Source organism: Aotus nancymaae, unplaced genomic scaffold (genome assembly GCF_030222135.1).
Source record: "Aotus nancymaae isolate 86718 unplaced genomic scaffold, 86718_ANA_hifiasm-v0.15.2.pri h1tg000002l, whole genome shotgun sequence".
NCBI lineage: Eukaryota > Metazoa > Chordata > Mammalia > Primates > Aotidae > Aotus > Aotus nancymaae.
In genome coordinates, this window is record NW_026988413.1 from 14677964 (window position 1) to 14702198 (window position 24235).

The 24235-nt window shown below is 43.6% G+C and overlaps 2 protein-coding genes and 1 pseudogene across 21 annotated transcripts in view; 2 read left to right on the forward strand and 1 right to left on the reverse strand.

The window, feature by feature from the left end:
• The window catches only part of KEL (Kell metallo-endopeptidase (Kell blood group)), a 299932-nt gene that overhangs the window by 158917 nt on the left and 116780 nt on the right, over positions 1-24235 (forward strand). For all 20 annotated transcript variants that reach the window (XM_064372680.1, XM_064372658.1, XM_064372693.1 and 17 more), the window contains one exon: positions 12380-12473. The gene's annotated coding sequence lies outside the window, so the exon portion shown is untranslated. The remainder of the gene's footprint in view (positions 1-12379; positions 12474-24235) is intronic.
• LOC105713702 (olfactory receptor 6V1-like) lies at positions 12604-15100 on the forward strand (annotated as a pseudogene).
• On the reverse strand, positions 20576-21591 carry LOC105713708 (olfactory receptor 6V1). Its single transcript, XM_012447475.2, has one exon. It carries the CDS (start codon positions 21515-21517, stop codon positions 20576-20578), a length of 942 nt encoding a protein of 313 aa, XP_012302898.2. The 5' UTR covers positions 21518-21591.

Below are 24235 nucleotides of genomic sequence, written 5' to 3' on the forward strand. Positions count from 1 at the left end.
TATAAACTTTGCCTTCAGTCACCAGGATGGGTGGCGAAGGACCATCAGGTGGGAGCAGCATTAGGCGTGTCTGAGCTCAGACTCTCCTTAGGCAAGGCTTGCTGTGGCTGCTGTGGGGGATGGGGTGTGGTTCCGAAGTCAATGGAGTTATGTTTTCAGGAGGATTATGGCTGCCTCTACTGTGTCATGCAGGCTGTCAGGAAGTGGGGGAAAGCTAGCAGTTATAGGCCTCACCCAGCTCCCACACAACCCAAAAGACCAGTCTCACTCCCACCATGGCCCCCTAGCAGTGCCAAATTTGTTACCAGTCAGTGGGTGAGTAGGGCTGAGAACTTGCCCTAGGCTACCAGCCTCCTGGCTGAGAAAGCAAGCAGGGCTTTTGTGCCTCCCAGCCTGTTGAGTCTGCGCACCAGATTCACACCCTCCCCTGAGTTCTGGCCAGGAAACTTCACATTCAGTTTGAATTGTTACAAAGTTCACCAGGAGATTTTCTTTTCCCTGTGGTCTTTTCCCAGTTCCTCTGGCAGCGCTCCCCAAGGACCACTGTGAAACAAGTCAGAAATGATTCCCTGGGGACTCAGAGAGCCCACAGGGCTTTTCCCACTGTTTCATCCATCCCTGTATTTCACTCAGCTCTGTAAATTGTCTCATCCAGGTGAGGTCTGGGATGTTTTCTCTCTCTAGCTGAGAGCTCTGGACAAACTATAGGTAACCAGTTGTAGAAGATAGAAAATAGGAGACATGGCCTGCCCCAAACTATGCAACTTACCTAGACTCTGGGGAAAACAGAAGATTATTTCTAGTTATTTCTCAAGTCCTACAGAATTTCACATTGGAGTAAACCTGGACATAGTCCAGCTGTTGCCTCCACATTGGCATGTAACTGATGTTACCTGGACTTAGAGAGGGGTGAGAGAACAGGAGAGTGTGCCTGTCATCACTGTGGTGACTGCCAATTCTTAGGAACAGAAGCAGGACCTGTGAGATGAGATGACCTCTGGAAAGTAGAGCAATATGAAGATAAGGGTGAGAAGGAATGGTTAGGATTCTCAGCCCTCCAGGGTAGCTAATATTTCTATAGTAGCAGGGATGAGAATTTGAGAAATAGCTTCTTCGTCATCAAAATATCTGTGCCCTGCTTCCCACCTTCATTGTGTAGATTCACCTCTGGGCTCTTCTACTGCAGGTGGGGAGCTCCCCCTTTCCACTAGGAAGAGAAAAAAGCCATAGGGCCAGGTCATCCTCCAAAAGGAGCACAGTTCCTTCTCCCTGGGCAAAGGTGCCTTATCCTTGGTGTGTCATCTCTAGGGTGATGTCTAAGATGGTGAGAGAGGAGAAGTAGGAAGCTCTAGTTACTCATCATGAAAGTGAACACAGCTTCAGGCAGTGAGAATTTATTTCTACTCTGACAAGAATACATGTGAATATTGATAACAAGCTATTGGGAAGGGAATGGGTAATGATGTGTGTATATAAGTGTGTGTGAACTCACATGTAAGCTGGGTAATGGTGACCACAGTCTAAATGAATTACATGAGCATATGTCTGTGTATTGGTATTTCTATTATAAGTCAGTGCCTTTCTGCACATGGATCTGGGAGTTCTGAGATATGGGTACTGAATGTGAACCTCTGAGAGCTGCTTATTTGCTGCTTTACCTTATTCTCATACCATGTACTTAGAAGTCCTAGACCAGGGTAAACATCCGGCTGCAGGTCTGTGCCAAGAAATCTTGGGATAAATCACTTATGACATTGGGCTAGTTTCACAGTGTTGTTTTTGGATGATTCAGGAGACATGGATCTTTGGGACAGAAAATTAACCTTGTGATTGCTAGTCCTGGAATAGCCTGGGCAGGACTGGGCCACCCTCACTCTTGAAGGGGGCACCCCATGAAAGATAACCTCCCACTCCTAGTAATCTTCCAGCTAGGCAGATGATCCAGAGGAAGAGGTGACTACCTGCCCCTCTAGTCTTCTGACCACATTAGGAGATAAAACAGAATGAGGCGAAAAGATGCCCCTCACTGAGCATTGAACTGGCTCTGAACCAGAGGTAGAAATCCCAATAGGGTTCACTGGGGAGGAGAATACTATCTGTCAAGATCAGCTGCACCATAATTACTCCATAAGCCATGGAGCTACTGTCACCACCAGTTAATAGAATTCAGAAACTCCAGTGAGAATTTAGCCCATCATTCACCATCCTACCTTCTCCATTTGTTCATCCCCTCTTCTATAATCTGGAATGCTTACATTTCTGAAGGGAGGGAATACACTTTTTTCCTCCAAAAAACAACCTTCCATTTATTTTTGGCAAAATATACCTAAGGTATAGGGGGATCAGCTGAGTGTGATGCCAGAGACTCTCTGGCTGTATGGTGAATGCTGTTAACCAAAGATGGAAGGACTTCATTAGTCACTGGGGTCAGGGAAGCTATCATCTCTTCTTAGGCAACACACTAAGATATAGTCTTCATGGTTTTTGATGTGTCTGCACAGTACAGTCACCTAGGAAGCCTTACCCCAGACCAATTAATGATACCAGAATTTCTGGGCATGCTGTCTGGGCGTTCAAAAACATCCCAGAAGTGATAGTAATGTGCAGCCAGGGTTGCAAAACACTGAAATTGTGAAGCATCTCATTCTGAAAACATGAATCTAGAATACTCAACCAGGCACCTAGATATTAAAAGTGAAATAGTGACTTTTTCAATGGTCATTATGTCTCCTTTGTTCATATGATACGTTAGGGTTAATTGCTTACCATGTGAAACTTTACGATGTTCCGTGGACATGTCTGAAAACTGTAAGGTGGACCAATTAGATTTCTCCCTCAGGAATTTGAAGAGAAACTCAAAGGCATCAGTGGATATTTGACCTGAAAGTTTAAGATAAGTTGGAAAAAGGTAGTCATAATGAGTCTATGGCTATGCAGATATATCACGTAATAGGGACTCAGAGGAGGTTGGTCAAGAGAGGGAAGAGGAAAAAAGAGTAGCTGAAGAAACAAGAGTGATGGGGGTGGGAATGGGGAGCACAGAGAGGAAGATGACCAGTCCCGAGATACCTGGATTCCTGACCTTGCTGAAGTCTTTTCTCAGATTACATTGCAACCAGAACTCTAATGGGAACTCTGATTTAGAACTGTAAGTGAGGAAGTCAAAACTCCTTGAAGATGCTGTTTTCTCTCATGTCATTAAACCTGTCTCAAATGTACTTTATTCTCCTCTCTGTCACTCAAACACCTACTCCTTTTAAAAGAACAGTATGCATGTCACTCCCACCTGGCTTCCCCAGAACAAAGGACAACCTACTCTTTGCTCACTCTTTACTTTCACAGGATTTTGCTCCATATCTTTCTTTATTTCTTTACACATTAAATGCTAATTTTCTGTTTACTTGTCCTTTTACTAGATTTTGAGCTCCTTAAGGCCAAAGGTTATACGTCATTTATATTTTTTGCCAGCATCTAGTATAGTTCCCAGTTCATAGCAGTTGCCGAATAGATATTTCTTAATTGAATACATTCTTAAAGATCAAATGGACCTGAGTTTTTGAACTTTCTATTTTCTCATATACCCAGAAAAAGGTTACTGAACATAATACAGCCTTTCCAGAATTGGATCTGAAAGTTGCAAGTAATTTTCCTCAGTAATTTCTTATTTAACATATCTACTAAAAACCCTTAGCACAAAATTCTCTTCTGTCTTTAAATATAATGCTTTTATAGAAAATTTAGTAAGAAACTAAAAGACATAAAATAGTAATATAATTGGTTCAATAAACTGAACCAGTATTGTTATTGAATGGCAATGTGCCTTTACAAGTTAATTATCCAAACAATTAAAATGAGCAACTAGCATAACTGCCCAAAACATGGGATTTTTGAAAGGTAAACTTAACTGTTACTATGGTGACACAGCTATTTTCATGAACAATTACTCAAATTGCATCAATGGATGTATAAATATATGATACCTGGAATTGAAATGGAACTGTATTTTGCATACCTGAATCAATAATGCGATGCCTATGACTGTATCTGGAGCTCCATGGGCTCATTATACAAACTTTATATTATAAGGAGAAGTTTTCTTTTAACTACAACCTCTTATTTATGACCTTGGATGCATTCACCCCACCTCCAGCCTCCCAAGTAACTAGGATTACAGACATGAGCCGCTGCACCCACCTTTAGAATGCATTCAGTAGAGAATATTATTCCATGGTAATTCTGTTCTATAATCAATTACTGGCTAATTAGATAGCCAATAATGAGCCAAGAGTGAATCTACTGAATTGAGATAATATTTTTTTAATGTAATACTTGTATTATTAATAATGTATATCTTTTATTCTCATTCCTCACTCCTATTCCCTTCTCCTTTTCTACCAGTATGAAGTCACTCTAATCTGTTTAGTGTCTATTTTCTTAAATTTTAAATTAAAAACAGGTAATAATGTTTTGAGTTTTATTTATAGAAATGTTTATATTGTAATCAGAATAAAGTCACATGAAATTATAAGAAATAGTACAGAAAGATCCTATGTACCCTTAACCCAGTTTCCCCCAGTGGTACCGTCTTGATAAACTATAGTGCAATATCACAACCAGGATATTGAAACTGATGTTAAGATACTAAGTTCAGCACTCATGCTTTCTTTTTAACATATACAGTGATAAGCAGCCTATACGACTTTAAATAACTTTTATTTGTTTGAACATCTGGGATATGCTAGAGTGAAGAGAAAATCATTAAAATACACTACACTGGATGGGGGCAATAGAGTATGGGAGAAAATTTTTGTTTAACAAATTTTTAGATGGCTCTTTCTATACACCAGGTAACAGGAAAGCCCATAGTCTAGAGGAAATGTGAACTAATAGACACCATAGTTTAGACAGCAGAAACTTGCAGAGTGCTATGAAAACTTTCAGTAATTTACTTAGTATTAATACAATTGGTGAAGTCAGAATCAGGGCAGACTTCTTAAAAAAATATGACATCTGAGCTGATTCTTTTAGATCTTGATGTAAAAATCTCTGCTACTTTGGTACTCATTCATCGATTATATCCTCTTCTCTGCCTCCCTGAAACCTATTAGTCAATACCCCTTACTCAGTGAAGACTTAGGCATCTTACTGAGAACTATCTCTTTCACCCTCAATTCTGCCATCATTCTAGGTAACTTTATGTCTATGTGGATAACCCAGTCACCTTGGCTTCTCTTGATTTTCTCAACTCCAATTACTTTTACTGAAGTTTTACTCCAGTGATTTGCCTCCTTGGATGTTGTTAAGTACTCAGAAATGGTCATGTTCAACTTACAGATTTAAGTTTTGTTTTGTTTTGTTTTTTAAAGGGAGTCTCTCTCTGTCACCCAGGCTGCAGTGCAGCGGCGTGATCTTGGCTCACTGCAAACTCTGCCTCCCAAGTTCGAGCAATTCTCCTGCATCAGCCTCCTGAGTAGCTAGGACTACAGGCACCACCGCCACGCCCAGCTAATTTTTGTATTTTTAGTAGAGCCGGGGTTTCACCGTATTGGCCAGGCTAGTCTGGAACTCCTGACCTCAGTCTCTTTCTACCACCATTTTTTTTTTTTTGGTCTCAGAAAGGTCACTCACAGCTTCTAGATACATATAAAATATGCTATAAAACTACTTAAAATGATTTGGGTATTCAAAGCCCCTATCCATTTTTGCTATATTTGGCCATTTAAACATTAAGGTGGTGATGGTTGTGCCTACCACGAAATTTAATGTAAACCTGAGCAGAGAGTTGAAGCTCCAGCGGGGCAAACATATTTCCCATATATTTGGGGAAAAGATGAGAAGTCTAGAAAAAAAGACATATCTCACAGAAGCATGACTGTTGTATTTCCTTTAAACTCTGCCTCAGACCCCTTCTTCTGAAGCTTACATGCACAATCATGAAACTCTAGCCTGGGCTCAATCTTTGAGACATATATACTATGTTTGCTTGTTTGTTTGTTATTGTTTTGACAACATCCTCATGAAAATGCATTATGCAAATAGAAGTTCATCAAGAAAAGTTTCCAGTTTCACTTGTTACTGTTTTCAGTTAAAATTGTTAGATAATTGAACAAAGTTGAACCATTAGGTCAGGAGATGCTATAGGTGATACTTGATCAGCAAATATATGAAAATGTGAAAGGCGAATGAGAAAACATCAGCGTAGAGGGCATGCAAAGTCATGTGTAAAAGTCTAAAGTACACAAGCTGAAGATCACCTGTACTCTGCTCCTTGGAGTTCAAACCCAGACACCACTCACTAGGTGTGTGTCCTGAAGCAAGGCTTCCTCTGTACCATCAGTAGTGGAGTAAAGACTCCAATAATGGCTGCTTCACAGGGTTGTTGAGAGGATCAGATGAGACAATGTCTGCAGGATCAGGTGATAAAGCTGTTATTGCCATGAAGTAGAGCAAGGGACAAAGGAAAAGGACTATGTCATTTCTTGAGTCCTGTGGCCCTGGAGGTGATGCACATCCTTGGGCTGGTGGAGAAGTCAGGGAAGCTGGTCTTGCTGATAAAGAGATACAAACTTCCTTTGGTGTTGGCAGTCACAATAAAATTCTATGTTTATTAAAGTGTTCCAATGTCATATTTAAAAAATTTTTTCATAGCTGACATAATATACAAAATTACAAATTGACAACAATTTTTTTGTCATTTATACACACACAAATTCCCTTTATGTATGTGCATATATATGTGTGTATGTATATAATTACCGTTTTATAATTGTAAACAGATCCCTGATTTCTCATTTTTGGCTCAGCCAGTATTTTAATTCTCAGGCCCTGGCCATTTCATTTTTCCAAAAACAGATGTGGTTTTCTACTTTGGCACTCCTCTTATTTTTCATTTATGAGTAAACAACAAAACAGTGGACCTATTTTTTTCCCTCCTGGGTGGCCAGAGGTAACAATTCTTTGCTCATTTTCTTTGTTCCTGAATTGCCTATGTCTGAAACAATTGGTGCCCGACTCCCTGTTCCTTCTCCCTCTTCTCCTCTCTCCAGCTTGCAGATCCCAGGGCTGTCGGGGCTGCACTGAGCTAAGTGCCCACAGGAGACAGGAGAGTGTGAGAGAGAGCAGTCACCGTTCCTAGGAGGCCCCTGTGGACTCGCAGTTGCTGCCTGCTCCCAGGAGCTCACATTTCCCAAACTGAGGATGGCCCTGGGATGTGGCCAAGTCCCTAGTAGAGGCAACTGCTCCCTGGGAACCACCTTCAAGCTCCTATTCCAGACCCTGCTGGGGCACATCATCAGCACTGAAGAGCATGGGAAAATTCCACCTTTCTGAATCCCTTTCAGTTCCAGGTCTCCCACTGGGAGTGCCTGAATAGCGGGAGGAAGGAGATAAAGAGCCAGCTGGGCTGAGTGGAGCATCACCATCCTGGGGTCCTGTTGTTGCTCTTTCCTCTGGGCTGCCCCAGAGGACCCAGATTTGGGACTGTGCCTGCAGGGAGCTTGAGAGGAACCTCTTTGCCCCATTCAACCCATTGTACTGGTCCTGTTGTCCACAGGGTCTGAGCCCCAAGTCCTACATTTGAACCAGGATGTGACCTGGCACTGATGAGTCGTCCCTTTCCCTCCCTTTCTGTCATGCCCCTTTCATTACACCTATCACAGTTTGTTGTTTTAAACTTACTTACTGTCTATTTGTGCAATTGAATGGTAAAACCCAGGGCTGTTTTTAGCACTGCATTCCTAGAGCACCAGCAGTATTTGGTACAGTCCATGACTTTCGGAATGAAGGAGTAAGTGAGTGAGTGAATGAATGATTCAGTTGCCTATGCCCTCGTGCTCACTGTGCTATTGCTGACATTCAGTGCAGCATTGCACTTCATCATGACAGGACTCCCTGCACTGGTTCCATTTTCCACGCCCCTGGGGAAGAAGCTAAGTGTTTCTGTCCCACCCACTTTTTTGCCCGTTTCTCAGAGACTGATGCTGGGAAAGCTTAGCCTAGGTCCAGTACTGCAGTGTCTCTTTTTCTATTTGAACCTCCCTAGACCTTTGCCTGCCTAGTGCATGCCTGGTGCATGGTGCTCTTGCATCATTCATTGTTTTTAATTCTTGCTGTCAGTTGGCCTGCTAGCCCCAGGGTGCTGTTCACCTCTATGTCCTCCCCTGGCCACCTGCCCCTTGCAAGACCTGGCAACAGTGAAGGATGTTGAGGTGCTTTCTTTGCTCTCTCCTCTTTTGCATTCCTCACCCTGCTCTTTCCCTCCCTAAGGAGCTCAGCATGCCCCAGGACATTGATGATGGAAATTCCTGCCACAAAGAACCAGGGTGACAGTACTGCTACCCCTCTTGCATTCCCAGCATGTCAAAAACAGTCATTTCCTGGAGCAGAAACATTGTTTTATAAGTCAAAAAGGCACAGGGATGCCTTTTTATTATAATTCAGCTAGGAGGATTGAGAGACTTAATGTAGAGAGGGAGAAAGATACATAATCAGGAAAGAACATTCAAATGGGTGCCAAGTCTCTGGAGGATTATTTTATTATATGGGGATGGGCAAGCTATCTGCTAACTGGCATTTTAACAGAGCTGTGAACTGCAAAACCTGCAGCATGAAGGACTTAGAAAGATAAGCAGGATCTCTTATCAGCAAGGATCCTTAACAGGACTGAGTGAGGGGAACTGAGGGCACTCTGGGGAGTCCAGGCTGAAAGTACAATGAATGTGTGACGCTGTCCAAAGCATATACTAAATAGCCAAACACAGCCTTGACCGGGCCATTCTATAACAGCCAAGGCTGTGCTTGGCCTTTTTTTTTTTTTTTGAGATGGAGTCTTGCTCTATCACCCAGACTGGCGTGCAGTGGCCCTATCTCGGCTCACTGCAACCTCCGCCTCCCGGGTTCAAGCAATTCTCTGACTCAGCCTCTCGAGTAGCAGGGAGTATAGGCACCTGCCACCACACCCAGCAAATTTTTGTATTTTTAGTAGAACAGGGTTTCACCATGTTGGCCAGGCTGGTCTTGAACTCCTGACCTCATGATCCACCCGCCTCGGCCTCCCAAAGTGCTGGGATTACAGGCATGAGCCACTGTGCCCCAGCTGCTTGGCCTGTTTTGATTGAGCACTGGATGGTCTACTGGTTGGACCAGTTGAGTTTGCCTGAATCTTGGGAATGCAGGAGTCCTGGGCCTGAGAGAGGATCTGTTCTCTAGCAAGGACAGGCTGCAGTGAGGGAAACCTATATTGTCAAATACTCTGATGCAGAAAAAAGTCTATTTGACATTCAAGTTACACTTTACCTATGTTAACTTCACTTATAATTAACAGTGAGTTTTCCAAAATAAAAACTTGGAATGTAAAATTATTGAACAAGCACAAAAAGCCCTAAAACATACTCCAGGGACTCGTCCCAAGTTGCAGGCTTGCTGAATTGGAGTGGGGGGGCGGGGTGTTGTGACTCAGAGTCTTGATGTCTCATGAAGAAGTGACTGGCATGAATTTTGTATGAAGAGAGGAGCATCAGTCATCAAACCTGAGAGGAGAGGTGAGATCTTGAACAGGGAAAAACAAACTAAGGGTGAAAAGTTTAAGCGACTGAAAGGAGGTTGGGAGGAGAAATGCAAGAGAGTTTGGGATGAGGGGTGAATGGCAAGGGCACAAAAATGGGGGCTGTGCTGGAGTCCAGTTTGAAAAGGAGGCCAGCTGGCGTGGTATGAAGCTAAGCCTGCTGCATGAACTGGAGTACTCCTGACTCAATTATCTTAGAATTCTCCTTTGACTCTGATTCCAAGACTTGAGATGTTTTAGACTGCAGAGCCTCAAGATGTGATGTCTCTGAAAGTTGGTAGAAAGATGTTGCTTTCTGAGTGGCACGTGGCAAATAAAACACAAAACAGGCCCATGGGTTGAATTTCTCCTTCTGGCTTAGGAATTTATAATACCTGCAGAATATGAAGGACATCAATATAGGGGCTGAATAGGGTGAGGTCACAGTCTGGGAAGTGGTAATTAGAGGAACAGCAGCTTCCTGGGTGTCTGGACAGTCATGGATTCCCCATAAGAGATGGAGGGCTGAGGACCGACCCTGTTTGGAGCACCTCTAACTAGTCTTGCAATAGCATTTGAGACCCAAGTTAGATCTTTCTGCTGGGAAACGGACACCCTCCCCATCTCATACCTATCACTGATAGTCCACAGCTGATTGTGGGACTTTAATACATTCATTCATTTGCCATTTATTAAATAGATTTTTTGTAGGTATAAGCATTTTTATTTGTACATATAAGCAATAAGCTTTGAGTCTTGTGTTTGGAGATTGATATGGCACTGTACTTGATTGAACGCTTTGCAGATTCCACATACTCGGGGTTTTGATTACTACAAACGAATAGATATTGGAGTTGTTCAAATCCCAACTCAACATTTATTGACCATATGACTTGGGATTAAGATCCTTAAATGTTCAGAGCCTTGGTTTTTATAATCTATTGACCATATGACTTGGGATTAAGATCCTTAAATGTTCAAAGCCTTGGTTTTTATAATCTATGATATGAAGTTGGTAATGATTTCACAGCATCCTTGCAGCATGAGAGTCAGTGCATGGTGGGCCCTCAATGGATGGGGTCTACCCATTCCCAACCCTTTATCCACAATTATGTAATCGAAGTGCTTTGAATACTGAAAGTTCTGTCTTAAATGTTGAGTCAAAGCAATTAAATGGCTTAACTTGTTCTGAACTAATAAACACCAGCCCATTTCTGTCTTTATTTCACTGAGTGTGAATATTTGTGTGCTTTGCTGCAGATACAATAGTGTGCTTGATTCCAGGATCCTGCCTTTCTGGGCTTGGTCTCATTTTAGCTTTCTGATAAGAAATAATGGGATCATGATTGCCCCATTACATTTTGTTAAAGTCCACATTGCACACATATACATCATCATTAAAGAAAATATGAGTTTCCATTTGGCAAAACTTTACTTCTCAGGACTAGAAGTGAAAATTCAACATATGTGCTCATTCGTTTAACCAAAATTATTATTGTAATTATTTTGAGAGAGTGTCTTCTCTGTGGCCCAGGCTGTAGTGCAGTGTTGTAATCACAATTTACTGCAGCCTCCACCTCCTGGGCCCAAGTGATCCTCCCACCTCAGCCTTCCCAGTAGCTCAGACTACAGGCATTCAGCACCTCACCAGGCTAACTTTCTTATTTTTTAGAGATAGGGTCTCTCTGTGTTACCTAGGCTGGGTCTCAAACTCCTGGCCTCAGGCAGTTCTCTTGTGTCTGCCTCCCAAAGTGCTGGGATTACAGGTGTAAGCCACTGTACCTGACCTGTTTAACCAAAATGTAATGAGTAGTTACACTGTGTAAGGCATGTTGCTTGGTATTCTGAGGATTATAAAGATGAAAAACGAACCCTGACACTGAGAGACTAGGAGTCCAGGATTTGGAATCTGATTGGAACACAATTATAATGCAAGGCAGATCATATTAACTTTCCTGATTGGAAACTCCAGGCAGGATGACTCCACATCTGCGTAGGAGAAGGTTTGTAAAGGAGGGGACATTTGAGATAGTCCCTGGTGGGTGATTAAGAATTTGCCAGGCGAAGATGGCAGAACAAAGTATTCTAAGCACAGGAATAAAAACGGAAGGGTTTGAAGGCAAAGCAGAATTAACTTATGGAGAATAGCAAAGTTTCAGTTTGGTGGTAGCACAAAGTGTGTGACCAGGAGGTAGGAGGGTGAAGCTTTGTGGGTAGTGAATGAGCAGAGTCATGCAGGGCAGAAGTTGCCAGGGAGAATTTGTGCTTGGTTTGACTGACAAGGGAAGAGATTGTTATTGTTAATATTTTTTATCACTAAAATAATATATAAAGAGAATTCAAATTTAAATGAACAGAATTTGGAAATGAATATGTACACATAGAAGAACAAAGGGTACAAGGTTTCAGTTGGGTGGGAAGAATAAGTTCTAGCAATCTAATGTTCAGCATGGGGATTACAGGTAGTGATACTGTGTTACATACTTGACATTTGCTAAAAGGATCGACCTTAGGTCATCTCGGTACACACGAAAAATGGTAACTATATGAAGAGATGGATATAATCATTAGCTTGACTATAGCAATAAGTTTACTAAGTATATTTATATCCAAACCTCATGCTATGTACACTTGATATGGTTTGGCTGTGTCCCCACCCAAATCTCATCTTGAGTTGTACTTCCCATAATCCCCACATCTTGTAGGAGGTAATTGAATCATGGGGGTGGTTACCTCCATGCTGTTCTCATGATAGAGAGTGAGTTCTCATGATAGAGAGTGAGTTCTCATGAGATCTAATAGTTTTATAAGGGGCTTTTTCTCTCCTTTGCTCCACAGTTCTCCTTGCTGCTGCCATGTGAAGAAGAACATGTTTGCTTCACCTTCTGTCATGATCATACGTTTCCTGAGGCCTCCCCAGCCATGCTGAACTGTAAGTCAATTAAACCTATTTTCTTTATAAATTATCCAGCCTTGGGTGGGCCCTTATAGCAGTGTGAGAACAGACTAATATAACACATTAAATATATGTAATTTCAATACAAGATGTTTAAAAAGTAAATTGCTGTAACCGACACCCAGATATAGCCATTGTTAATATTTTAAAATGCATCCTTTTACTCTTTTTCTGGATGAAGATATATGGTTGGCTAGTTTGATTGATTTTGAAAGTAATTATAGATGAAATCCCATTGTGACAGATTATTAAAAACAGTTGATTGACACAACAACTTAGGAAAATAAAATATAATAGTATGGTGCATGGATAGGTTGGTGATTGAGCAATCTACCAATAAAAAAAAAAATTATGTTGTTTCAGTAGTTGAGAGGAAACAGATCCTGAAACTAGGGGGATGGCTATGGATAAACAAAGGAGGACTAGATGCTTCCAGGTTCCAGCCCAGATGACTGGGGAGTTGGGAGTCATGAACATGGTCTTTGCAGGAGGGGAGGACTATGTGTGTATCTTTAGATGTGTTGAATGTGTGGTGGTGGTCAATCTGGTGGTTAGAGATGTGGGCTGGGACTCAGAGGAGGACAAAATCCAGATTTGAAATTCATTTACATTTTAAAGATTGCTTTGGTTAAAGAGGGTGATATTTCTGAAGGAGAAATTAGAGATTGTTTTTTAAATATAAGAAATGTGGGGACATACATGTTTAGAAAATGGCAGAAGACAGGGAGCTAGAGGAGGCAGACAAGGGAAACCAGGTTGGTAGGAGAAATTCAAGAGTGCAGGGTCCTTGCAGTCAAGGGTGGGCGTGAATTCAAAAATGGGTTATCTGTAGCCTGAAATGTTATAGAGAAGAAAAAGAGGATGAGGATTGGGCAAAAAAGATGGAAGGAAGTAATGTGTAAGATATCTAGCACATTGTCTGGCACAGGGAAAGAACAGTAAATATCAGCTATTATTTGAGCAACAGACCATTAGATTTGGCAGTTAGGAGGTGTTTACCACTTCACCCTCAGACCCAACCAAATGTCTTGCACAGTTGGAGCTTATTAAGTGTGTTGTGTAATATACTCAGTAAGTAGACTACAGAAGAGGAAGAGCTTAAGAGTAGCGATAATGTAGAGGTGGCCAAGTCATAAATCTACTCATCCCAGCCAGTAATCCATTCCTTGCCCCAGGGAAACTCCTTCCCTTTGAGAATGTGTCTTCTGGGGTCAACTGTGCACACAGGCTAGTGTGCTTGGGGAGCCAGGCCAGCACTGTGGGGACCTGATCAAGAGAGAGGTTGATGCCAATCTCCTACTAACATTGCCCAACCCCTCACAGGTGTCACATAGAATGGGCCTCAAGTACAATGGGTAACTACAGCATTGTCAGGGAGTTTGAGCTCCTGGGATTTTCTCATCTCCACGAGTTCCAGGTTCTGCTATTTGCTGTGATTCTGTTGATATATGTGCTGACACTGCTGGGCAACCTGGCCATCGTCAGCCTCACTTTCCTTGACTTCCACCTTCACTCACCTATGTACTTCTTCCTCTGCAACTTCTCCCTCATGGAGATGCTGGTCACCTCCACTGTGGTACCTAGGATGCTGGCAGACCTGCTATCCACTCACAGGACCATGTCCCTGGCCGAATGCCAAACCCAGTCTTTCTTTTACTCTCCCTGGGCTCCACCAACTTCCTGATCCTCACTATCATGGCCTTTGATTGCCACGTGGCCATCTGCCGCCCCCTGCACTACCCAACCATCATGAACAGTCCAGTGTGTGTGAAGCTGGTGGTGGCCTGTTGGATGTTCAGGTTCCTCTCCAATGTCTCTCCCACACTGCAGAAAACATGGCTCTGGTTCTGTGGCCCTAATGTCATTGACCACTACTTCTGTGACTCTGCCCCACTATTCAAGCTTGCCTGCTCTGACACCTGCCACATTGAGTGCATGGACCTCTTCCTATCCCTGATCTTTGTGATGACCACCATGCTGCTCCTCATTCTCTCCTACATCCTCATTGTGGCTGCAGTGCTGCACATCCCCTCCTCCTCTGGGCGCCAGAAGGCCTTCTCCATCTGCGCCTCTCACCTCACAGTAGTGGTTCTAGGCTATGGCAGTGCCATCTTCATCTACGTGAGGCCAGGCAAGGGCCACTCCACACACCTCAACAAGGTGGTGGCCCTGGTGACTGCAGTGGTAACCCCTTTCCTTAACCCCTTCATCTTCACCTTCTGGAATGAGAAGGTCAAGGAGGTCATGGAGGATGTGACCAAAAGGATCTTCCTTAGACACCCAGCAGCCTGGAGGTGAGAGGGTGAGCTCTTAACAGGGCTGGAGAGCACCTGGCAAGTCACAAGGAGTAGACTTGCCACAGGCGGGCACCCACATGCCCAGGCTGGAGCTCCTCAATCTCTTTTTTCTCAGTCTTTCCCGCTCCTTCATCTTCAGACAAGTTTCTTCTCCTGCACTGCAGAGAACTAATGGACACACACTGTTAGAATGTCTCAAAGGCAAGTTTCTGTGCACCTGAGATAGTTAAAGAACAGATAGGGAATGCGGAGTAAGTACAATGGGATGATATTAATTAAAAGAGATAATCCAAATAAGGCTGTTAGTGCAGGGTCTGGTACTGTAGTTAAGAGCTCAGTAAATTTAGCTATTATTAAAATGTCCTATTAAAACCTCTCTCAGATCTGCGGTTTTGCTTGCATTCTTTTAAGTTGCTTTGTGTTTGACTTTTATTTTGGGTGGGTTTCCTTTCCAGGACCTGGTTTCAAGGTCTAGGATAAGGTTCTGAAAATGGGAGATGCTCTAAGAAGAGCATAGAGCTTGGCACTCCAACACAGGAGGAGTCATGTGCCTCTGTTGGTTCCCCTCTCTTGGACTGACTGCTTCTGGATGGAAGCACCCCTCACACCCAGGCTGCCCACTTCTTCCATCTGACCCCAAAGCCTCTTGCCTTTCAACAGAAATGGCTCTCTGGGAGCCACTCCTCCAACCCTCTTATAGGAAGTCATGAAGGACTTATTTTTTTCACGCACTTGAGAGCAGCAGAAAGCTGAACTGCATCCGCACTCTCAGACTTGCTGCCTTCCCCTTCTCATGGACCACTATGTCCCTTCTACTGCAGAACCTTAGATCCAAGTTTCAGAAGGAGGACCAGCTGCCCAGGCCTTCTGAGGATGGGTTTCCTGAGAGGAACCTTGCCAGATTACCAGGATGGTAGAAGCAAAGATGGTAGAAGTCAGACGAGAAGGAGTAAATGGAGTAGGACTGGTATTGTGGGTCATGGGGTGGGAAGGCTGATGAAAGAGGCATTCCTTGGAAATCTGTGGATGGCGTAGAAAGTCATGGGAAGATGGTGGGGGCAGGAAGGGCTCCAGGTCTGGTTTCTTATACTAGACTGAGTCTCAACTAGGCTGTGCTAGAATTAGCAAAGCGGGACAAAGAGTAGATATAAACTTCCTCACTTCTGAAGCTGGCTCCGTCCACAGATCCCTAGAGGAGAGGCGCTGCTCGTAACTTGCAGTGTGCTGTCGCAGTGTGGGAGCCACCTCCTAGGGCCAAGACTATGAAGAATGGTTGGAGGGGAAGCCTTCCAGGACACAGAGCCTGGAGGCAATACTGTCTTACTGTCTCTGCCATTTAGCTTGGTTTCTAATGTAGCTTTTTTTTTTTTCCCAACTACCACAGTACATGTTTGCATTTGTAGGCCTCGCCAAAAGTGGGCAGATACTTCTGATTCTGCTGTAAAGGCCAGTAGGGAAAAGTTTTACATCCGAGAACTTTGTCTCTTTCACTTCTCAAGAGACTAATTACTTGCCCTCCTTGCAAACTTCCTGAAAAACTGAAGAGCTAAGTGGGAAGTAATTATCTCCTTCTGAGATGCAGATACTTTTCCTCAGCTTCTTCTCCTAAAATAATCAGCACAGGAGTCACTCAGTGTCCTCCCTGGGGACTCCTTCCTGCTACTTTCTCATCTCTGCACATTCCCCTCTTAAAAAACTAAAAATAATCAATATCCTGTAGCAGGCTATTGCCTGTTTTTCATAGAATTAGCTTGGAAGTGGGGTCTCTGGTCAGTTTTGGGGAAGGCATGACTTGCTTTGGGACTTCACAGCCATCACCCCATGGAATCCAGCATCACGCAGCCTGACCAGCCCCACAGCCTTGCCTGTGGTTCTTTGCTCTTCAAAGTGTGCTTCTTGAGGCTGGGCACAGTGGCTCATGCCTGTAATCCTAGCACTTTGGGAGGCCAAGGTGGGTGGATCATGAGGTGAGAAGATTGAGACCATCCTGGCCAGTGTGGTGAAACCCCATCTCTACTAAAAATACAAAAATATTAGCCAGGCATGGTAGCGTGTGCCTGTAATCCCAGCCACTCAGGAGATTGAGGCAGGAGAATCACCAGAACCTGGGAGGCAGAGGTTGCAGTGAGCCAAGATTGTGTCACTGCACTCCAGCCTGGGCAACAGAGTGAGACTCTGTCTCAAAACAAACAAACAAAACCCAAAGTGTCCTCCTTGAAACAGAACTAGCATCTCCTGGGAGCTTATTGGAAATGCAAAGTCTCAGGCTGAGACCTCCTAATTCAGAATCTGCATTTATGCAGGATACCCAGGTGATTCCTGTGCACATTAATATCTGAGTAACGCTGATCTAGACAATATGCTGGTAGAATTTTCAAACAGGAAATTGTCTAAGAAAGCCCTTGTTCCAATCTCAACAATGTGAAGGGCATTGGAAGAGGGAATTTGGGTACACATCTGCTATTACTGGAGGCATTTTTCCTTAGTGACTTTTAACCCAGGTTCCATTTCTGGAGACAGTAACCGGGATAAAGACCTTGAAGATTCTCATCCTAGTCTGACTTTAAACTTCTTGAGTGACTTCTATCAAATGACCCAGCCTCTGACTCACTGTTAGAATTCCATGTGGCTGTGACCTAGAGATGTCTAGATATATTGGTTCCAGACATTTGCTATGTTTCAAATGCTCGTGGAATCAATTGTGAGAAATAAAATACAAATTTTTTTCCTTCTTTCCAACTTTTATTTTGGGTTCAAGGGGTGCATATGCAAGTTTGTTGCATGGATAAATTGCATGTTGCTGGAGTTTCATGTACAGATAACTTTGTCAACCATAATATCAGATAGACAGTTTTTCAATCCTCTCCCTCCTCCCTCCCTCCACCCTCAAGTAGGTACCAGTGTCTATGATACCCTTCTTTGTGTCCATGTATACTCAATGTTTATCTCCCATTTATAAGAGGAGATATGGTATTTGATTTTCTGTTTCTGTCTTAATTTGCTTACGATAATGGCTTCCAGCTCCATCTGAGTTGCTGCAAATGACATGACTTTACTCTTTTTTATGGCTGCATAGTATTCTGTGGAGTATATGTACCACATTTTCTTTATCCAGTCCACCATTGATGGACATCTAGGTTGCTTCTGTGTCTTTGATATTGAAACATAATCTTTAAAAATGACATTGAATCTATACTTGCTTTCTGTCAATATGTGTTTCTTTCAAGTGATGGAGACTAAATGTGCAATTACTGTGAGGAAGGCGTTAACAGAATTGCTGCCATTACAAGTCGACAAGCATGTAGAAACATGACAGATATGTACTCCGTAAGGGTTTAGAGGAGGCAAAACTGAGCAACTTCAGATCCTGGAGATTCCAACTTTGAATTAACCCCACTTTTAATTCAGATGGAAGAAGAAAATCCCAAAGATGGAGAGACGGAAAAAAGCTTTGAAGAATCAGATTCTGCTGTCAGTTCTGCCATTTCTTTGACCAAATCATTTTTCCTCTCAGCCATGTTTCCCTTGCCCACTAAAGTGGATCAGGAACACTGCTTGCTGCAGTTTCAGAATCAGAAATTTTCCTTCTGAGCTCTCATACACTCCATAGGAAAACACCTTATTGAAATTAACCACACTTTTTAATTTTTCCCAGCACATGGGGAACTCTTTGAGGTCAGACTCCGCATTTCTTTCATCTTTAACAGCCACTGCTGTTAAAGTGTTTTGCTCATGATGGGTGATCTCGGTGAATCTTTATTTAGTTGAATTACTATGAGGGTAAAACCAAATGGAAAATATATGTAAAAGTGGTTCATAAAGTATAAAAAGTATACAAAAGTAAGATATTGCTAGTAGAATTGTTCTTACTTTACTCATCCTCCTTTCATTTACTCTACAAATCTTTTCTAGGTAGCAAGCAGAGAATAATTAGAGGGAAAAAACATCAATTCATTCAATAGCAACTGCAGACACCAGAGTCATTGCTCTGTTATGTAATTAAAGAACAAGCAAAATTTTGGTTCAGAAACTGAAACTAGGAACTTAAAAAGACCCTCCGACTTGGGTGAGGGGTATCTCAGCAAGCAAGAAAGACACTTCCAGAAAGCCAGAGAAAGGGGTGCCTCATTTAGGAAAGAGTTAGCTTGGAGTGAGAGGGGGTCACGAGAAGAACCAATGGGCTGCTAAGTGAGCCACATCTTCCAAGCTCCAAAGGAGTCTACCTCTTTCACTTCCACATAGTGGATTTTTTAAATGCTCGACATTTGTGATAAATTAGTAGTTTTATTGTTTTCAAGTACGTGTAGCTATGAATAAACTCCTGATTGTAGTTTATATATCACAAATTGGGAAATGGTGTTTGGTAGATTAAAGTGTATTTACAGAAACAATGTGTCAGAATAACTTAAATTGGGGCTACTTTAGAAAATTCTGCATAGGCAAAAGCTAAGGGAACAGCGTGATCCTGAGGTCAAAGTAACTGGAAGATTTTTTAAATTTCAGGCTATAGTTGGAGGAAGGAGGACAGCAGAGCCGTTTTATTCCAAAGGCAGCATGGCACATAATACCTTTCAAGTATTTTATACACACACATATGTGAATGTAACATAATGTTCATATTTTATGTAATGTATAGCATAATATGTATGTGTGTAAAATAGGATATAGGATATATAGTGACTGAATAAATGAACTTACTAGATTTATTACAATCCCTTGCATTTAGGCAAATGAGTGTTTCTAATCATACAGAAGCAAAGTTTATCTTTCTAAAACTCTGAATATTTCCTCTCTGGAAACCACATAATTCCTCGCTAGTGGAGATTTATCTTGTTTAATTTGTCTGTTTCGTCTTTCTCTGAGGCAAAGGTACCTGATGAATTGCACTCTTACAGTGTCCACCTTATATTCAATGTGCTACTCAGGTGTCATCTCACCAGGAAGCCATCGCTCAGCCCCGCCTGGTCTCAGTGTTGCTCTCCTGTGTGCTCATAAACCTTCTGGGATTCCACTGTTGCATATTCCCTGCTGTGCTGGAAACAGCCCTTTATCACTCTATCACTCTTTCCTTCCTTAGGCCAAGAGCTTTGTCAGGCTAAGGACCATTTATGCCGTCTTTACCTTCTAACCCTATACCTGTTGCAGTGCCTGAGACACACAGCCTACTCGATATTGGTGAAATGAATAAATGGATGAATAATTATAAAAGGACCCAGCCCCCCACCCCATACACTCACACACACATTGAAAAACAATCGGTTTGTTTTTGGTAAGTTTTGCTTCTTCCCTTGATCCCAGGTAGCCCAAGGACTCATGGTGCCTCCATTCAGCAATGGATGCACATTGTGATAAAGAAGCACACCCTGAACACATACACACATGCACACACATTCACACACATGCATACACACATGCATACACACATGCACATGCATACACACATGCACACATATGTACACACATGCATACACATGTATATATACTGGGACTGGATACTATCTCTTCATCAGAGAGCACTTCTTGGCTACTCTTCCTTAAATGCAAAGCACATGCACTTCCCTTTACTGAAAACTCTGGGCTACTGTCAGAGTTCTTATGGCCACCAGGGGATGTAGGGAACACTTCCATGGTGGCCCTTAAAAGCTTTGGAGCAGACTGTGCAGCACTGAGGGCTCACTGTAGGAAAGAAACTCAACAGTGGTCTTCCCACTCGCTAGAAGTCTCCCTCCTCACAGAACTGCTCAATGGAGACAGGCCAGGTCCCCCTGTGCCCTGGGCTCATCATTGTGCTTTGTGAAGGCCTTTCAGCCTCTGCATCTGCCCCTGTAGCACTGTTTTAACTGTTTCATTGCGGAAGGTAAGGATAAAGGGATTGAGGAAGGGGGTGAGAACTGAAGTAACCAAGGCCACGACCTTCTTGACTTGCGCAGAGTAAGCTTTGCCAGGCCTGACATACAGAAAGATGGTACTACTGTAGCCAATGAAGACCAGTGTGAGGTGAGACCCACAGGTGGAGAAAGTCTTCTGGCGGCTGCTGGCAGAGGGGATCCGTAGCACAGTGGTCACTATGTAGCCATAGGAGATGAGGGTCACCAGGAAGGAGCTGAGGACAAAGGCCAAGGCCAACAGAAAGTCCCAGAATTCCAACAGGTGGGTGTCAGAGCAAGACAACTGCAGGAGAGGTGCATTGTCACAGAAGAAGTGGTTAATGACATTGCCGTGGCAATAATCAAGATGAGCTCGAGAGAGGACAGTGGGTACCATGGCTAGGAAAGGAACTGCCCAGGCAGCCCCAGCCAGCCGGACACACACAGCCCGGCTCATCAGCGTCCCATAGCGCAGTGGGTGGCAGATAGCCACAAAGCGGTCAAGGGCCATATCTGCCAGGATGAGGAAAGAGGTGGAACCCAAGGAAAAGTAGAAGTAGAACTGGACCATGCAGCCAGTGAAGGTAATGACTTTGTCGGGGACCAGCAGGTCTGAGAGCATCCTGGGCACTGCAGTCATGGTTACCAAGATCTCCAGCAGGGAAAAATTGCCCAGGAAGAAGTACATGGGTGTATGTAGGTGGGTGTCAGCTATGACCAAAACTATGATGATGGTGTTTCCCATGAAGGCTAGAAGGTAAAGCACGAGGAAGGGGCCATACAGAAGAGCCTGCAGCTCGCCGAGGTAGGAGAAGCCTGAGAGGACAAATTCCGAGGGCTGACTCAGATTTGCCATGATCCACGGGCTGGGGTCCTGCAGGCAAGGGAAACAAAAGACAGCTGGAGAGGCAGAAACAGAGAGAGACAGAGAACCACTGACCATGAAACAGAAGAAACAGGGACAGAGACAGAGAATAGAGAGAGAGAGGCAGGTAGCCAGCGAGTGATAAACAGAAAAGCAGAAAGAAAAAGCAATAAAGAAAGATAACAGAAAGAATAGGAATAGGAGAGTCATAGCAAAACAGAGTGAAGGTATCCGAGAACTGAAAGACATAAAAAGCCATTGTGAAAAAGAGAGAAGGTCGGGAATAGTGGCTCACACCTGTAATCCCAGTGGGCTGAGGTGGGTGGATAACTTGAGGTCAGGATATCAAGACCAGCGTGGCCAGCATGATGAAACCCTGTCTCTACTAAAAACACAAAGATAAGCCAGGTGCCGGCACCTGTAATCTCAGCTATGTGGCAGGCTGAGGCATGAGAATCGCTTGAACCTGGGGGGCCGAGGTTAGAGTGAGCTGAGATCGCGCCACTGCACTTCAGCCTGGGTGACAGAGCAAGACTCCATCTCAAATAAAAAAAAAAAAAGAAAAACAGGAGCAGATTAAGGAAGACCACACGGTAACAGACATCCACACGGCAAGAGACGTTGACATTTAGGGAGAAAACAAGAAGGAAATAACAGAGGAACAGAGAAGGAACAGAAAAAATTCAAATATAGGAGAGGGAGAAAAAGAAAGACAGGAAGGGGAGGAAAACAGAAGAAAAGAGAGAGCGGGAGAGAGAACATTAGTACACATGACCCAGAAGCTCCCGATGTAGGCCGATGTGTCTGTGTCACACCCAGAGGTGGTGCCCCAAGACCCCTTTTAAAGGGTCCCTGCAAACCTTTCTGAGCTGTCTCTCTGAGGACCCTCACTTGTGCATATTTCTCTAGCGGTGATCATGAAATTAGTGAAAGTCAGAGGTTTGAGTCCAGAAATTAGCTCTCTCTAGAGTGGTCCTCTGCTTAATGTTTGCAAAGATGGAGAGCAGAAAGGGTGCAGGAGGTCAGGGAGGAAGGCCTGGAAATCCAAATGAAACTCCGTCTCTCCTAAAAATACAAAAAATTAGCAGGTTGTGGTGGCGGGCGCCTGTAATCCCAGCTATCTGGGAGGCTGAGACAGGAGAATCGGTTGAGCCCAGGAGGCGGAGGTTGCAGTGAGCTGAGATCGCATCAGCCATCTACCCGAGGGCACAGCTTTGCATCTCCAATGCACTTCCCCTCCCGCGGTGGTGGGAAGCACAAGCTAGGGAGTTGGCCTACCTGTGTAAGGATTCTGGCTCCAGACTTGCTTGTCACGGGTCATAAATCTGCTCTTCTTTGTTACTTACTCTCTCAGAGCCTCCGTTTACTCAGCTATAAAGTAAAGGTAATACTAGTACTTAGACTCTAAGGTGATTATAAAATTAGTAAGTAAACTTTTTAGGGCAGTGACTGGCACATACTAGCTAACGTATCATTGTTGTTGTTGTTGTTATCAAGTTCTTATTGTTGCAACTATCAATAGAACTCAAATTTTCTTGGGCCATCGTCTCTCCACACTTCTTGTTGCCAGTGTGTGTGTGTGTGTGTGTGTGTGTGAAGATCTTTACAGCTTTACACTGTTCCTTGGAATTTCAGTTCACTAAAAGGGTACTTTAAAACATTTCAAACACACACAAACATATTTACCACATACACTGTAAGGAGTGGAAGGTGTGAAGCTGTGTATAGTTATACTCTGACCCTTTCTCCAGCCCCATAAAAGCTTCATTTGGGGCTGTGTCCTGGCTACCCAGCAAAGGCATTCTAATTTTAAAAAGCTTTTACCGGCTAGGTGCAGTGGCTCATGCTTGTAATGCCAGCACTTTGGGAGGCCGAGGTGGGCGGATCACAAGGTCAGGAGTTTGAGACCAGGCTGGTCAACACAGTAAAACCCAGTCTCTACTAAAAATACAAAAATCAGCTGGGTGTGGTGGCAGGTGCCTGTAATCCTAGCTACCCTGGAGGCTGAGGCAGGAGAATTGCTTGAACCCGGGAAGCGGAGGTTGCAATGAGCCAAGATCACATCACTGCACTCCAACTTGGGCGACAGAGCGAGACTCCATCTCAAAAAATAAAATAAATAAATAATGCCTTGCACCCATGCCATTGACAAACTTTAATGGTAAGTCTAAAATCTAGCCCAGCACTGACCAAATTCAAACTCAGTCCTTATGTTTGTGTTGCATGAGAACCTGACTGACACATAGACTTCCGCCACTCACCTTAGCCTCCAAGCATGGTGTCCTCTTCGTAAACTGCTCTCACTTAGGCATTCATACCTGGAGATGCCTGCCTGCTGGCCTCACTCTGTAATGTGAGTGACATCAGAGATGCAGGCTCTTGCCCTTGGGTTGTGTCTTGCAGCTGGCAAGGGTGGACAGGGGCTTTGTGCACAGCTGGGAAGCGGTGGCACTGCTGGGTGAGCTAAAACACTGCTAGTCCTTATGCTGATTTTCTAACCCAGCGCCTACCCTGTATCACTACAAAGCCAGGGGTAGCAGCGTTGATGTGGGACTGGGAGATGGAAAAGAAGTCCCTCAGGAGGGGAAAGGTGCTGATTCTGTCCCTTCTCCCTCAAGGATGAGTGTTCTCAGCTCTTTCTCTCATCCACATCTCCAAGTCCTTCGTACCTTAGTAATGTTTACAGTTTACAGAAAGACTCCAGCGAAG